The 16753-nt window shown below is 43.0% G+C and overlaps 2 protein-coding genes across 3 annotated transcripts; one reads left to right on the forward strand and one right to left on the reverse strand.

Moving 5' to 3' along the window:
* The first annotated feature begins 2751 nt into the window (after positions 1 to 2751).
* LOC123409653 (signal peptide peptidase-like 2) lies at positions 2752 to 10204 on the forward strand. Its single transcript, XM_045102512.1, has 14 exons — positions 2752 to 3126; positions 3696 to 3854; positions 3941 to 4052; positions 4169 to 4288; positions 5254 to 5411; positions 5889 to 6065; positions 6222 to 6256; positions 6351 to 6507; positions 7707 to 7760; positions 7849 to 7941; positions 8421 to 8560; positions 8949 to 9019; positions 9687 to 9770; positions 9870 to 10204. The coding sequence occupies exons 1-14, from the start codon at positions 2974 to 2976 to the stop codon at positions 9959 to 9961; spliced, it is 1605 nt and encodes a 534-aa protein (XP_044958447.1). The 5' UTR covers positions 2752 to 2973; the 3' UTR covers positions 9962 to 10204.
* A 275-nt stretch (positions 10205 to 10479) lies between these two features.
* On the reverse strand, positions 10480 to 15918 carry LOC123409652 (protein MEI2-like 2). Of its 2 annotated transcripts, XM_045102511.1 has the most exons (13): positions 15707 to 15918; positions 15196 to 15244; positions 14911 to 15093; positions 14149 to 14618; positions 13769 to 13927; positions 13571 to 13687; positions 13306 to 13457; positions 13050 to 13144; positions 12037 to 12949; positions 11864 to 11948; positions 11701 to 11769; positions 11395 to 11574; positions 10480 to 11081 (listed from the first exon to the last, which is right to left on the reverse strand). In XM_045102511.1, exons 2-13 carry the CDS (start codon positions 15227 to 15229, stop codon positions 10938 to 10940), a joined length of 2601 nt encoding a protein of 866 aa, XP_044958446.1. In that variant the 5' UTR covers positions 15230 to 15244; positions 15707 to 15918; the 3' UTR covers positions 10480 to 10937. The 2 variants fall into 2 exon arrangements, with proteins under 2 accessions (XP_044958446.1, XP_044958445.1); XM_045102510.1 differs by lacking the exon at positions 15707 to 15918 and having other exon boundaries at positions 15196 to 15322.
* Positions 15919 to 16753: the final 835 nt, after the last annotated feature.

Here is a 16753-nt window from a genome sequence, read left to right on the forward strand (position 1 = left end):
AGGTGGAGGAGTCCTACTCCAATCCTACTTGGAGTAGGATTCCACCTTCCCACTTGGAAACTCTTTCCACCTTGTGTTTTTTCCTTCTCAAACCTTATGGGCCTTAGTGGGAACTTATTCCAGCCCACTAGGGGCTGGTTTATCTCTTCCCATAGCCCATGAGACCCCTTGGGGCGTGACACCCCTCCCGATGGTCCCCGACACCCCTCCCGGCACTCCCGGTACACTACCGATGAGCCCGAAACTTTTCCGGTAATGCACGGAAACCTTCCGGTAACCAAATGAGGTCATCCTATATATCAATCTTCGTTTCCGGACCATTCCGGAAATCCTCGTGACGTCTGTGATCTCATCCGGGACTCCGAACAACATTCGGTAACCAACCATATAACTCAAATACGCATAAAACAACGTCGAACCTTAAGTGTGCAGACCCTGCGGGTTCGAGAACTATGTAGACATGACCCGAGAGACTCCTCGGTCAATATCCAATAGCGGGACCTGGATGCCCATATTGGATCCTACATATTCTACGAAGATCTTATCGTTTGAACCTCAGTGCCAAGGATTCATATAATCCCGTATGTCATTCCCTTTGTCCTTCGGTATGTTACTTGCCCGAGATTCGATCGTTAGTATCCGCATACCTATTTCAATCTCGTTTACCGGCAAGTCTCTTTACTCGTTCCGTAATACAAGATCCCGCAACTTACATTAAGTTACATTGCTTGCAAGGCTTGTGTGTGATGTTGTATTACCGAGTGGGCCCCGAGATACCTCTCCGTCACACGGAGTGACAAATCCCAGTCTTGATCCATACTAACTCAACTAACACCTTCGGAGATACCTGTAGAGCATCTTTATAGTCACCCAGTTACGTTGCGACGTTTGATACACACAAAGCATTCCTCCGGTGTGAGTGAGTTATATGATCTCATGGTCATAGGAATAAATACTTGACACGCAGAAAACAGTAGCAACAAAATGACACGATCAACATGCTACGTCTATTAGTTTGGGTCTAGTCCATCACATGATTCTCCTAATGATGTGATCCCGTTATCAAGTGACAACACTTGCCTATGGCCAGGAAACCTTGACCATCTTTGATCAACGAGCTAGTCAACTAGAGGCTTACTAGGGACAGTGTTTTGTCTATGTATCCACACAAGTATTGTGTTTCCAACTAATACAATTATAGCATGGATAATAAACGATTATCATGAACTAAGAAATATAATAATAACTAATTTATTATTGCCTCTAGGGCATATTTCCAACAATATCTTCTCTCTTCATAAAGATGATGTCTCGAAGTTCACGTGAATGTTCACACAATCTTCTTCTACAAAACATGCTTGTAATAGGCTCCACTCTTACATGGCGATTAGTGTTGAACCACTAGAATATGCATACTCCTCTTGCAACACATGGGCAATCAGCTAGTGTTAGTTACATTACGAGATGACTCCTCCACGGTTGCCCGTGAATAAAGCATGTGGAAGGCTAGTTTGTGGAATATTGATGTCTTGAGTCGTATTGAACTGAACACTATTTTTGTGCTTTGAAAATAAAATATAGTAGGTTTGGATAATGGTATCCTGAGTTATGACCAAGATAAAGTAAACTCAATCCATGGTATAAATGTTAATAAATACTTTTTGCAATTGTCTTTATCCTAATCCCCAACCATACTCTGATTTAATGATTGCTAGTTGTTGGGGCATCAGAAAGCCTTAGGGAAAATCATTTGAAAGCTAAGGAGCCTTTTCATCTCCTTCCACTCTTTCAAGAACTTATTTCCTTAAAAGAAGGTCAAAAGAGGGCACACTAGATGGGGAAGGGGGGATATCATTGCTAAATAACTGACCTCTCCTTCCACTCTTTCAAGGAAAAAGGTTCCTTGAAAAACGTTTCACAGAAGGAATGATTTATCAAAGGTAATCATTTATACTCGCCCTCTCCCCTCATCATTGTATATAACCATTCACACGTATTAATACGAATTGAGGCGTAGTAGGGTTCTTCCCTACAATTTTGTGCACAATTTTTTTCCTTTAAATGAATATGAATTTGGATCTTGCTCTATGTTGCATTGGTTATATGGTTGTCAACTGAACCTATTATTTCACACCATCAATTATCATCAATCGATGTGGGTTTCCTCATAGTCCCTGCATCTGCTTTGTGCCCGCTTGTTGCTCTTTAGTTCCAACCTTCATTTGTCAGAGAAAGAAAGGAGGGCGCACTTTTCTCTTGAAGAGACAAAATCAAGCAGCAAGAGGCCAAAGGAACTTCGCTTTTGTTCCAGCTAAAAGCAAGTGAAAGGAAATGGGAGAGCAAAGCACAACATTGGACACAAAGAAACGGTGTCCATCCAAAATGTTCATTGTGTGGAGAAAAGGAAGGTTTTATCGAGACATTTCTCACCTTAGCCCCTAAACTAAACATGAAGAGCAACACCACTACCGCCATCGCCTTAGAAGTTCATACCTCGTGACATTTAGTGACGCCCGGCAAAGGGGGCGAGCTCTCTCTGGCCGTCGATTCTCGTCTCCCTCTCGACACGGGCTCTTGTTGTCTGGTGGGAGAAGGGTGTTGATGGCGAAGGCGTACTACCGCGTGAGCATTACACCTCTGGCCATGGGGTTTGGATGGAGAGCTCGAGCATTACACCTCTGGCCATGGGGTTTGGATGGAGAGCTCGTTTGGTCATATTCCATGTCCTCAAGGCCCCGACGAAAATGCGAGAAGAAAGCTTAAGGGCAAGCAAACATGTTTTTGGGCAGTGAAAGCGTAATTCCGTGAAAGACGCCATCATCTAAACCCACTCCTTCACCTTGGACGACGACTGGTCGGATTTTGATCCCATCTCTCAAATCTCAAATCCAAACCAAATTCCTTCCTTTTCTTCCTTCCGTCCGAATCAAAGAAGCGGCCTTGGCGACCTCCCCAGCTGCGTCGGGAAGGCCCATGGCGATCCTCCGCCGCCGCGAGCTGCTCCTGCCCGCGGTCGCCGCCGTCCTGCTGCTCCTCCTCGTCGCCGGACGCGCGGCGGCCGACGACGCATCCGGCGACGACCGTGGCCACGACGCCTCCCCCGGCTGCTCCAACAAGTTCCAGCTGGTAAAGAACCAACCAGCTGCCCGATCCCCATCCATTCAGCTCCTCTTTCAGATCTCGCTGCCCCTCCGCTCGCGATTCGGGGATTGGTCTCCACTCTGATTTTCCGATGTAAAATGTGGAATCTTTCTTTCGACATAGACTAGATGCAACCCTGCCTTCCACGCCAGCCACAGGCAATATCTCCTCTCATTTTTTTCAGTTCAGAACACCACCCAGTTATTTATCAGTATGTGAATTTCGACAATTCGAACTTCGTCAATCTTGCTTAGTTTTACCCCCAACTCATCAGCCGCAAAATCAACACATAATTTAGCTTGTCCTTTGAATACCTTGGTCGTCATTTAGTCTTGGTTTAGACTAATGAAACAGCATCCCTGTCCATACTGGCAGCCCTGGCAAACACACTACAGCCTATGGGTGCCCAGCAAAGACCAGGAAGGCAAGAACCAAACCAAAACTTAGTTTTTGTATCCGCTGACCCCCAGTTTTTAAATGAGAGCAAGATGCTACTGTGCCTAGTTTAGCCCTCCATTCTTTCTCATGCTTCCAGATTTTTTCTTCTTCTCCAGGTTAAGGTGAAGAACTGGGTGAATGGATCCGAGGGTATGACTGTGGTCGGACTGAGCGCGAGATTCGGAGCCACCTTGCCAAGAACTGTCAATGAAGCTCAGAGAGCATCTGCTGTCCTCACCAACCCTCTTGACTGCTGCTCCAATATAACCTCAAAGGTTCGGTTTCGACTCCGATATAACCTGGCCACTACGTACTAGGTTGTTTTCCGAAGCATCTTCTGATGTAATCCTTGCTGCTGCAGTTAACAAACTCTATCGCCTTAGCGACACGCGGAGGGTGTCCTTTCACCGCTAAGGCGGAATTTGCACAGGCTGCTGGCGCAGCTGGTTTGATTATTATAAATGACGATGAAGGTATTCAAAGGGCAACCTAAAATATATTATTATCTCTGCCCTGTTCGATGTTTTCTGGTAGGCATGCCCGATTCTCTTGCAGGCAGTAATCCGTTTGTTTAAGTTTGTGTTTGCAGAACTTTATAAGATGGTTTGCGGTGACAATGATACTTCGATTAATGTGACAATCCCCGTCATAATGATACCACATTCAGCAGGCAAGAATCTGAAATACTCATTGGATCATGGAGCAAGGGGTAAGTACATATTCTACTTGACTCTCCTTATACTATTGTTATAACTGTTAAACTTCGTAATATTCTTTGTTTCTTATGTTTTGCTCCAGAGGTGGAGTTTGATTAGTTAAACATCTGCAGTCTCTTATTTCTGCTTATTGTCTTAATAGATTGCCAGATCATTGTGTAGACAATTGTTTAACTCCATTCTGTCTAATAAATCATGTTAATTTTATTTTCTTTCCATATCGTGTCAAACTAACTTAAAAGCATGGAATGGTTCACACTCTGACAATTAATGCAGTTCAATCTAATTTTTGTTTGTAGTTGGCAGATATACAGTTATACTACTAGTAATAATATTGAAGTGCTGGAGCATCTCCCACACCCATGCATTTGTATTCACAAAATTTTGTACTAGGATTAATATTTGAAAAGTAGTAATGCATAGCAAACCCAGTACTTAGCAGAACTGCCACATTAATATTTGTATGTGATAAGCCAGACAGATGTTTGGCTGAAATATAAGTGATAAAGGAAAGGCAACAGATGGGGGGATGAGAGGGAAATCGTATTTTTATTAATGGCATGTCTCACCATGGAGCCAATATGTGTGCTAAACACTTTAGAAAATGCACCTTAGATCCTTTGTGTTACGTGGCAGTTCCTATAGTTATGGTAGAGGTTCCGACACTGTGGATGCTTTATGTGCTTCTGAATACATGTTAATGGTGTAAATTGTAAATTGGTAAAATCATATAAGCCTAACGTCTTACTGAAGAACTGTCTTTGGCTCTTTGATCAGATAGCTTCTACCTTTTTTTTAGCACAATAGCCAATTGCTACTTAATAACCACTTATGTACTCACCGTGCTCTGCATAAATAGTGTTTTCTTGAATGACTAATCCAAGTCGCATATTCTTGCGGGTTAATTTTGGTACACCAGACTATGCAATACTAATAAGGGAATGTTCTTTTGCTGTAGTTGAGATGCAGCTGTACTCACCAAGTCGGCCAGTTGTGGACCTTTCAGCATGCTTCTTGTTGATAATGGCTGTAGGAACTATAGTCTGCGCCTCACTCTGGAGTGAATTCGTTGCATGTGAACAGATTGATGAGCAATATAATCAGCTGACACGGCAGGTTCTGACTTTTGTGCCTGTCCAGACTATATGGCATGCTATGCTATTTAGCTTTTTTTTCATACCGCATACCAATCAGTAAATCACGTATCGGAACAGATATGACCATGAGCCATTCATAAGATTATGTCATATATTACCTCCGTCCCAAAATTCTTGTCTTAGATTTGTCTATGTATCTAACACTAAAACGCACTCTCTTAGACAAGAATTTTGGGACGGAGGGAGTAGAATACATGATTGTTGCTGGATTCTATGCTGTCTACAGATTTGTTTGCCCTGACTTGAAAACATTTCTGCATTTGTACACAAAAGAACTTATCTTGTTGTGAGACACGCTTGCTACTTATGAACGATTCTTAAAATAACGAATAATTTGCATTTTATTGGGGTTGTTTCTAGCTAATTAGTAATTTTCAGTTGATCAGTTGGTTACGTTTTTGACCCAATGATTTTTTTTTTGTTTCATACTAAACAGCCGGGACCTAATTCTGGAACAAACAGCACGCAAGATAAAGAAATCCTTGAAATCACCGCAAAGGGAGCTGGTGTTTTCATTATAGTAGCTTCAGTTTTCCTTCTTCTCCTGTTCTACTTCATGTCATCTTGGATCGCGTGGCTACTGATTGTATTGTTCTGCATTGGTGGTATTGAGGTATGTCCTCGTATATTCTCTATCTTTGCACTCTTTTGATCACAAGGCCTATCTATTTCTACAAATACTTCTCTCTGCGCTTGGTTATTCAAGTGTTTGTTTTGTTTTTTACATTGGTATTCGGTTGTGAGCTTGTTTGTGGTTTGTGTCGTGCAGGGTATGCATGTTTGCTTGGTGACAATTATCTCTAGGTATGAAATAGTTTCTATTAAGCAAAAAAATTAAAATGCTCTATATTGTATTTATCTCCTCACTGTCTGTGCCTCTTGTGCGCCTTGTTTACAGGATTTTTAAGGGTTGGGGCAATAATACTGTTCAACTGCCGTTCTACGGGGAGGTCTTGACCTTGTCCGTTGGAATACTACCATTCTGTATGGTCTTTGCCATTCTATGGGCTATTTATCGGCATTCTTCGTTTGCTTGGATAGGTCAAGATATCCTTGTAAGTTGAATTGATTATTATTCTTATGATCGCTTGCTATGTTTTTAATCCAAACACCCCTTCAGTTATATTCTTTCCACTTTAGTTCAGAAGCAACTGAAAGCATGCAACTATACATGTTTACTATCACGAATCAAGTTAGAGTTCACATGATACCCTGATGTGATACAGGCGTACTGTTTTTCTGAAATGCTAGAACTAAAAACTAGCATGTCCAAATTCAGTGCAGATCGAGGTTCTATTTTCCTAGTAGGATCAGCTAAAACGTGATTTTTTTTAAATATAAACAGTGCAGTAAGGTCAATCTCTTCAAAATAATTCTATGCTGTTTTTTTAGTTAGAGTGCATTTTGGAACTGGCCTTCTATTTTTTACGCTAGCAGCTGTGTATGTGTAGTGCAAGTTTGCACATCATACATCAAATGTCAATCCAACTTAATATTGACCATATTCAGTTTTTAGCCCTAACAAGTTAAGTACCATAAGCTCGAATGCACTGATATGGATACGGGTATCAGTATCGGGCCAATACGAATACGTAAATTCGTCATTTATGAGACCATAAGCCACAAGCTTAAGCATGATTTATCTAATATGAATGCATTTAAACTAGTTATGTGCTGAACCGATTTGTTTTCTTAGAGATCCAAGTTGGCACTAGGTTTCTTAGGTTTCACATGTTAGTTTTCGTCGATGAACTATACAGATGGAGATCAGAAGTAAAATGTTCACAAGATTATCTTTTTGATTGAACTGGAACTGTAGGGGAGCCTCCGGCTGTTTATTTATTAATATAGTGAGAGATATTTCAAGAGAGAGTACAAAGGGGAGAAGAAGATAGAGGGGGTGGGCTGTATGAGAGGGGCCTACCAGGCAAGCACTAAACCTCAAAGTGATCTAGGCAGGACTTAAGGGAGTTGATAAGATTATCTTCATTTCGCACCTTGCATCATTTGCCTTATTTAGGATGATCACATATTCAGTTTCTAAGCTTGATATTATATATCAATGAGATGCATGCTATTTGAGAATATGTAATAGTTTCCCTAAAGTAGTGAACATCATTTGTTCGCCGAATTTTTGAATGATTGTTACTTGTGATGCTAAATTTAATTTTCTTGGCATAATGTTTAAGAAGATTGCAATCACCTTTGTAAAAAGCACATATCGTTAACCATGCGTTTTATGTATTTGTCACAGGGTATCTGCTTGATGATAACTGTGCTTCAGATGGCGCGCTTACCTAATATCAGGGTATTAGCATGTCCTATTTGCAGTAGTCCACTGATTGTCATCGGATCCTATTTGCAGTAGTCCACTGATTGTCATCGGATCTTTGCAGGTTGCATCAGCTCTTCTTAGTGCTGCATTTGTGTATGACATCTTCTGGGTCTTCATTTCGCCTCTTATATTCCATGAGAGTGTTATGATTGCGGTAAGTGCATTCTTGACCTTTACATTTACATCTGGAGTTACTATCAGTTATGCTCTAGTTTTATAGGTTAGTTTGTACAGTAGATTTTCTAGTTAAATCAGTAGAATATGCATGCTTCTCTGCAAAAGATAAAAAAAAAATGGAAGTCTTGCAACCACATGATGAAGCCACTTAAAAGTAAGGTTTATTTTGAGGGTTGCGTTTGGAATACCTTTGGAATATGAGAGAATAGGTAGCAGCCTATCTTGAAACTGAGTGAATGGTTAAAATGTTGAGTGTTATGATCTAATTTGGTGCTCTTATGACCCGTATAAAATTGATATGTTTTGGAGACAAATGTTCAGACTTGAAACTATAATTATAATTTGATGGTAAATACATTATGCAGCAAATGCTTATGTTTAGTATCCTATCTTATTCTCATGTGCTGTGACTTGTGATTGAGTTTTTGTTACTTTCCACTTCATGAAAACTCCCAGGTTGCTAGTGGTGACACCTCTGGGGAAACAATCCCGATGCTCCTAAGAATACCTCGTTTCTTTGATCCATGGGGTGGCTATGACATGATAGGCTTTGGTGATATTATTTTCCCTGGATTGCTCGTTGCATTCAGCTACAGGTACTCTATGCAATGTCGCAATATATGTCTATGGCTTCTCTTCTAATCTGTTACTGTGTGAGCTCACTAATGAGCAGACATAGAAGAAAAAAAAACTTAAATACTGTCTGGTACCATCCATGCTAAACGCAATGAAGATCTTAAAACACACACTATCTGTTGTGAACCTTCAGTCGGACAACTAACTACCATGTTGAAGATGGGTTGAGATGGAAAATATTTTGGAGATAATAGATCGACTCTTCTTGCTTATCTCAAACATACGTACATGTCACCATTATATAGTGAATGAATGCTTGATTACTAACAAAAATAAGAGCTCTGTTGTCTGAGAGGTTTACATCATCTGTAAAAAAATGATACATAATCACTTTGGTATACGATGCAGATTTGACAGGGCAGGCAAAAAAGGCATCTTGAATGGATATTTTCTATGGCTGACTGTGGGATATGCTGTTGGTAAGCATTTGATTCATCCTGTTCTCTATTATAGTAGATGTTAGTGCTCTATGTCGTGTCTGTTGTGGTATTCCTTATGTTCATCGGCCGTTCACGCAAATGTGAACCACACAATGGCCCATTATATTCAGGCACCAGCAAAATAGTTGATATGATAAGGGCCCATGGTCTCCAGAACTACTTTTTAGGGCATTTTTTCAAATTTTGGCACCAACACTTGAGGCTAGAGCTGGCAGGCTTAGTAAGCACTGCACTATGAAAGGGCTCAGTGTATATTCAAGCTATTGTTGTAATGACATCTAGGAGCACATGGTGGTGACTGCCTGTGACTACTGATTGGTCGTTTCCGTTTTCTAGTTCCATGTTCTGTTCTGCCTGGAATTTACTGTTTTTCTTACAACAACTGTTTAAATCTTGTGTTGGTTAACACATTCATTGCTTTGTACTCCCTCCGTTCCTAAATACTTATAAGTCTTTTAAGCGATTTCACTAGATGTCTATATACGGAGCAAAATGATTGAATGTACACTCTAAAGTATGTCTATATACATCCGTATGTAGTCCACTAGTGAAATCTCTACAGAGACTTATATTTAGGAACGGAGGGAGTAACAAATAGTAGGTTTTGCGCAGAACCTAGATTTTCATGTTCTTTTTCCCCTTGCAGGCCTTTTCCTGACCTATCTCGCCCTCTTCCTAATGGATGGACACGGTCAGCCGGCGCTGCTTTACCTAGTTCCATGCACGTTAGGTAAGTATATATATACATCGTTCCTTTGATGCCTCGTCTTTTTTGCTCCCCTCCCGCAATCAGCGCAACTGATGCCCATATCATGCATTTTCACACCAGGGCTTATTGTGGTGCTTGGCTGGATAAGAGGCGAGCTGCCTCACCTGTGGAACTACGGAAGAAGACAGGAAATTTTGGTCGGCGAAGTTTGAAATGTAATCTGACATAGTCTGTATGCAAAAAGGCGGCGGCGTTCTTCGATCTAGTTAACCAATGGATCTAAACATGACGCTCCTTTTTTGGGGATGTAAAACTAGCACTAGCCAGATTTGTGTTCGATATAGGTTGCCTTTGTCAAACTTGAAAACTCAGGTTTGATATGGGAGTTAAATTTGTATCAACAACAGATAGCATATATTTTACATAAGGCTGAGCTAATGGCATTCTTCCAATAACCATGATCTTCTGTCAGACTGGAACAATATTCATTGTCAGGACAATGCAACAAAAATTGAAACTGATGCTTTACCAAGAACAGTCAAGTAGCCCACAACCAAGTGGACTTACATTCAAACCAAATTCACTTAATAATCTGAAAATTCAAGTTAAACAAGCAAGGATCTGACAAAACTAATCAAGGGGATGCAATAATCTAATCATTCCATTGTCAGGTAAACATATCAACAACCATCATACAAGAAATAAAGAATAAATTTGACACAAGGACCACTCACAAATGCACAATGTGGGGATTCATACTTCCACACTGACAACCAGATTAGAGACCAGTCTTGAGTTTTAACCATAGAGAAAATAAAAGCATGCAGAACTAGCACAAGTATCCATAGATCCGACTGTACAATTGGTGTTCTTTACAGAAAACCAAACCAAAAGCATCATCATCCAGTCATCATCAACTCCCCACATCTATCTGTACAGAGTTGGGGGGTCAAAAGAGGGGGGGTGGGACCTAGCAAACTCCCGACTGCGATTCAAAGCCGCTGCTTCAGGGGGGCGACATCCGCTGCGACAAAAACCGGTAGATGCGCCATGCCACGCCACGCCATAATTCCTGCACTACTGAACCAATCTTCCTCACTTTTTATACAGTTTGGGGGTGGATACCGCCTTTCGTCACAGACAATTAGACTCCGCGGCGGCAACTCCGTGCCTCGTTGGTTATATAATCTACAAACTCCCCGCCATGGATTTCTCCCCGGATGTCTTGATCTCGTTGGGATTGTCGTCCTCTTCAAAGCCTAGGGGCTCCTTGCTGGATCCTGCCCCACCATCCAGAGGCATGTGGATGCATATCCCGTTCGGGAATGGTTCCTGCGTTTCATTCATGACATTAGAGCACTCACATTAAGGGTCAATATTTCCCAAAAAGAACACATAAATAAAACACTTGTAGTAAATCATGTCCCTGGTATTACACTTCACTTTTGAAAGAACTATTACTCACATTTCAATTATCATACTCTGTCATGCTTGACATGCCAAAATGAGATGCTGAGTTTCAATTATCTTGCAACAGTTATATGACATGATTTTTAGTGCCAGAAAAGGATGCGTTTTTCGTGCAATACGAGTTCATAAAACAGATGTCCCCTGACTTTCAGCATAGAATGCAGCAACTGGTTACCTGATTTCCGGTCTCTGGTCCGTTGGAATGAAAAAGAATGGGGCGGCATCTCTTGTCCTCGTTCATCAAACTTGAATTCTGGAAATGTGAAATTAGTGCATTCCTTCCCTGGATCCTACCATAAGCCAGTGACGCTACTTTCTCGCTGTTGAACTTCTCCCACTTCTTCCCATTAAACGCCTGTAATTAAAGGTAGGCATCCAAAATTTAATTCAACCAGTGGGCATAGGCTGTAGTGAAATTCAGCTAGACAAAGATCCATTAGAGAACAATAGAGCATGTAAAGAGCTAAGAAAGAAAACACACCTGGTAGAAGGATACAATGTGCACAGGGGATATCATGTTAATGAACGCATAACCGACATTGCATTTGTTCTGCAGGGGAGAATGAAAAAACAATTATTACAGTGCTGGATATCTGAATAAGTCACTGAAAAACAACGGCATGCGGCAATATAAAGTATAGTACCTTGAAATCAATTGGCAGGTAGAAGAAGTCATATGTTCCTTTGTGGAGCTCATCAATTGCAGCCAAAAGCATCTTGGATGTGTACCTATAGAATTCAGGAAAAACATTGTGAGGACAACTAGCAAGCAATATAAAAAGAGCACACAAGAAAACATGGCATGAAAGCTGCATACTTGTTTGGAATGTTTTTAATCATCAATGTTGTCCGAGTATCCTCTCCTTTGCGGATCTTCTCCAAATCAAGCTGATACTGCTTCTTGCTATCTGCCTGGAACGCGCTGCTGTCAACTCGGCGGTTACGGCCACGTTCAATGGAGCTGTCGAGCCCATAATAACCAGGTCCTTGATATGTGGTGTTCCCAAAGAATGGTGGTTGCCCAAGCCTTGGCGATGGAATTGGTCTGAAGTTAGTAGAGTTATTATCTGTCAGGCTTCCACTTAGAGCAGAAACAGGATTGAGGGAAGCACGAGAAGCCATGTTCAGCATGAGACTTCCCCCGTTTCGGTTAGCACCGCCGATGTTCCCCATATTTGCAAACCTAACTTGATTCATAAACGATGTCTCGGGCGATTCAGGCAAAAATCCAAAGTGGCTCTCAAATGGAGCGCCTGAAGGGGCAGACCCAACATGATGACGGTTTTGATCCAAAGATCCAAACAACGAAGCCTGGCGACTACCATACAGGAAGCCCTGACCCTGAGGGCGGCTACTAGATGACATTGCATGACCAACTGGGGGTGGACGCCACATTGATGAGGATTGGGAATGCTCTGGATAAGGCTTTGGGCTGCCCCACAGAAACTCGGGCCCTGTTAAAGTCCCAGGACTCGAGCTCATATGCTCACTTTTACGTTCTTGGTATGACTGTGAATGCTGAAATGCAGCGCCGACGGACTGGTTGCTGTTTGAGAATACTTGATCGTATTTAGACCAGCTGTTATCCTTGCCGATTGGTGCGATCTTGAGAGCATTTGACAACATTGAAGGGGACATCCCGATGGGGCTCATCCCGTTTCCAGTAGGTGAATTGCTGAATGCATGCAGCAAATTGTTGTCGGTTGGACTACCATATTGAGCCCATGCCCCTGCCAAGAGATGATAAATTTCTTAGTTGTGAACAGGTGTTTTGAAGAAAATTAGATGAAGTGAGGATAACAAGACTTGAAACCGATCCAGTGAAAGTACCAGGAGGAGAGTTAGCCATGGGCGATCCGACGTGAGAATGCCTGTAACCTCTGGGTTCATCTTGTTCTAGTTCATGACCAAGGTGTTGCACCAAGCTAAATTAGAAGAAGAGCCAGATTAGACTGGTAAAAGTCATCAAAGACAGATAACTGAAAATTTGTGCTGTCCAAAATTCAAGGAACATCTCTAGAGGAGCAAGCAAGCATTTCTACTGCTTAAACAATATACCATTCAGTAACTCTAGGAATATCCATACCTTCTGCGAGTTCCACCAGGACGACTTGGCTCCAACTTGATGCGTTTTCCAGCGATCTCGCTCTTATTCAGTGACCGAAGCGCAGCTTCTGCTGCCCTAACGTCGTAGAACTCAATAAACTTGTGGTGCTTTTTGTTAGGCGTCTCTCTTATCTGCAAACAGAAATCAAACAGCTGTAATACCAAAAGAAAGATCTACAAAGCTGCATTTTCAAGCAGAAAATGCGATTTAGGGGGAGAACAAGACTTGGGAGTAGCATGCTGACCTCCTTTACTTCCCCATAAGTTCCGAAAATCTGGCGAACTTCTTCATTAGAAACTGACGGGTCCAAGTTAAAGATAACAAGAGTCCCCTGGTTTAAATCTTTGTCAGATGGATTCTCCTGCAAAATCAACAAGGTATTAAATTTCAAGAGTACTTTTGTGGCCAAGGGCTAAGGGGGCAAATGAAAAACACAACAAACCTTTGGGATAGAAAAATGTATGTCAAGCTTTCTTCTCCTCAGAGGCTTATTCTGCAATGAGCGCATCGCTCCACGTGCAGCTCGGATATCAAAATAAGATATCATTACAAATCCCCTATGCTTCGTTGCAGTGTAAAGGGTTCGGATATCCCCGAATTGCTGAAAGAAATGACAATAACGTCACTGTCAAGACAAACCGAGGCTCGACATCAAACAGATACAAATAAGAACAAACAGTGGTTATGATTAGTCAACACAGAAGATGCAGGTGTAAACATCAGATATATCCTATATACGAATATTTGGTTAAAGGATACACCTACAGCTGCTGAGTAATAACAGACAAATTGGAGTGGTTAAAAGGACATAAATCTGGTTACCTCAAAGAGAGAGCGCAGTTCAGAGTCCTCAACGTTACTGTTAATGTTCCTCACAAACAATGTCCTGGAAGGGTGCTCCCCCAGCGGATGCTCCCCAGCCACGGCTCCAGGACTGTTTGACAGGCCGAAATTGTTGCTGACCCCATTGGCCCTAAGCCCATCGCCTATGCTTGCATTCCCCAAACCAGCTGTGATGCTGTCCAGAGGGTCCGAGTCCAGCTCCATTCCCCCTCCGCTGCCAAACACGTCAAACTCCTCCAGTTCCTCCACGGGGTTCGCCTGAGAAGATGGCTCGATCTCATTCGTGATCCCAGCGAAAAGCTCATCTTCGTCGGGAAGCAGGTCGTCGATCTGACGGAGATCAAAGTCGAACGGGTAGTCGTTCCCCTGAGGATCATCGTCGAAGTCTTTCAGTTTAGCAGACGCGTCGTCCATCGAAGGGGTGCCATGGGCGGAGTCAGGGAAGTTCACTGAAAGAGAAAGGAAAATACACAAGATGAGGAATGCCACTCTATCACAGCACAATTGTATAGATTTTGTCAGACTTGTTCTGGCACGGCTAAAGCTGAGAATAGTTTAGAACGGCAAACTGGTGTTCCCTACTTGCATACATTCATCTGAATGATGCTAACCGGTAACTCTGGCAGACTTGTCAAACAAAAAAGACACAACACAGGCTACACAGCAATACTTCTTAAAAAAAAAAACTGCTGATTGGCAATCCTTGATTGGGGAGATGGAATCAATCATTGGCGGGCGTACATTTTTCATGCGGCAGGACGGGCAGTGATGTGGAGAAGATGCTGGTGTCGTCTCCTCCTCGAAGGCCATTGGGGGCGTTGGTGGCCGGCGGCGGTGCTGGCGGAGGGACTCCCCACGGGCTGCTGCTGCTGTAACCTGGCGCCGCCTGCTGCCGCTTCTTGACGGCGAGCGGCACGGCGAAACCTGTCATACATAGAAAGGGAAAGGCAAAAGCAGAGACATTAATTTCAGATGGTGATGCAGGACAGAGAGGAAAGACATTGAGGGATAGAGGAGGCGGCAGACCTGGTGGGCTGAGGGGTGCGGGTGATCGGTCCATCACTGCATTCGGCACCTGCAAGCAAGTAAATGAGCTAAATTTAGCATGCAAGCAGTTATGCCTGCCTGTGAATGGGAAGGAAAACGGGAGCATGTAAGCAGGATTGGTGGGTAACTCAAGTACCGGGTCAAAGGAGGAGTGTATTTGGGAACTGGATAAGCACTACTAGATGAGATGAAGCAACCAACTTTGACCCTACACATCCGACGATCAATCAATCAATCAATCAATCAACCTAATATAATCCAATCTAATAGAGTATTAATCTAATCTATGAGGGTGCGGCGGCGTCAACGATCCGAACCAACCAAGCAGATGAAGAATAGAGAGAGGCGAGTAAGGGAGGTCCATGGAGGGGGAGGGAGTGAATGAATCAAATCAGGCAAGAGAAGATTAACTAAGGGAGAAGACGATCAAGAAGAAATAAACCCAGCAAGAACCCAAGAAGAATTGGGGGCGGCCAAGAAGCCGACTGACCTAGCGCCTCCGGCGGAGGGGAAACCCTAGCTGCTGGACTGAATCGGCGGCGGCGGCGGCGGCGGGCGGAGAAGAGAAATCCGTCCACTGGTGCGTGCGTGGCCTCGGTCTCCGTCCGCCCCGGGCGTGGTGCGTCTGCGTTGGTTGGCGCGATGAGAGGAGAGGAGAGAGGAAGATGGGGAAAGAGAAACACAAAGCCCAAATCTTTTCTTTCTTTCTTGCGCTCTCCTCTCTCTTGTTTTTTTATACTCCACTGCTCCAGAGAAAAATAAAAATCGGTTCTTTATTTCACTACTGATGGTCCAACGCAATTGGTACTAGTAGTAGTGAACGCCGAGGAGATAAAACATTATACACTACTGATGGTTATCCATCCACAAAACAAAATAATCCACTGGATAAACATAGAAATGAGTTTTTTGTTTTTGTTTTCCTATGGGGGAGATTATTTATTTATATGGGAAGAAGTAGTAGTGGGACAGGTATGATTGATGATTGAGGCCATCCATCCTCCACTGCCTCCTCTTGTTTGTCGACTAACAATGGCAGGTAGGGCCTCCGGCACCTGGGAGCCCACGCGTCAGCCCTTATGGGTGCACCACCTGTTGGTCAATCTCTCATCAGCTAGTGGCCAAGCGGAGACGAGGCCCACAAAAGTCGGGAGGCGGGCGGGCCCACGAGGACGATGCCGGGTTGCGGGCCCGGCCTGTCGGTCCTTCCTTCCTTCCTTCCTTGAAGAGCGCATTCATAGGCTGGATTGGACCGGCGCCTCGCGTCCGCCTCGTTTTCTTTTTCTTATTTTTATAATGAATGAGAAAAAAAGAACTGTCTCATCCTCCAATTTCTTTTTAACACGATACCTATGCAAACGCTGATATAAACTCCAAGAATGTCATTACATTTACGTCCCATACGACTCTAGAGGTATAATTAGTACCTAATCCAAATTGTTGTTTCGTGTGAAATTTTGCCTTCTCTAGCTCCGCCTTCGTAACCTCCTCCTTCGGAGACCCGGCAAGCGTAGATGCCCACCTCCACGTCACCGTC

The sequence above is a fragment of the Hordeum vulgare genome, chromosome 7H (assembly GCF_904849725.1).
Source record: "Hordeum vulgare subsp. vulgare chromosome 7H, MorexV3_pseudomolecules_assembly, whole genome shotgun sequence".
Classification (NCBI taxonomy): Eukaryota; Viridiplantae; Streptophyta; class Magnoliopsida; order Poales; family Poaceae; genus Hordeum; species Hordeum vulgare.

Coding starts and splice junctions, on each gene's coding strand:
- LOC123409652 (XM_045102510.1), bottom strand. CDS start 15,322: ATGCTCCCGTTTTCCTTCCCATTCACAGGCAGGCATAACTGCTTGCAT. Junction 13,928..14,148: donor AACTGCGCTCTCTCTTTGAG/GTAACCAGATTT, acceptor CATTTCTTTCAG/CAATTCGGGGATATCCGAAC. Junction 13,458..13,570: donor CTTATGGGGAAGTAAAGGAG/GTCAGCATGCTA, acceptor TTCTGTTTGCAG/ATAAGAGAGACGCCTAACAA.
- LOC123409653 (XM_045102512.1), top strand. CDS start 2,974: ATGGCGATCCTCCGCCGCCGCGAGCTGCTCCTGCCCGCGGTCGCCGCC. Junction 4,289..5,253: donor ATTGGATCATGGAGCAAGGG/GTAAGTACATAT, acceptor CTTTTGCTGTAG/TTGAGATGCAGCTGTACTCA. Junction 6,257..6,350: donor TTGGTGACAATTATCTCTAG/GTATGAAATAGT, acceptor CCTTGTTTACAG/GATTTTTAAGGGTTGGGGCA.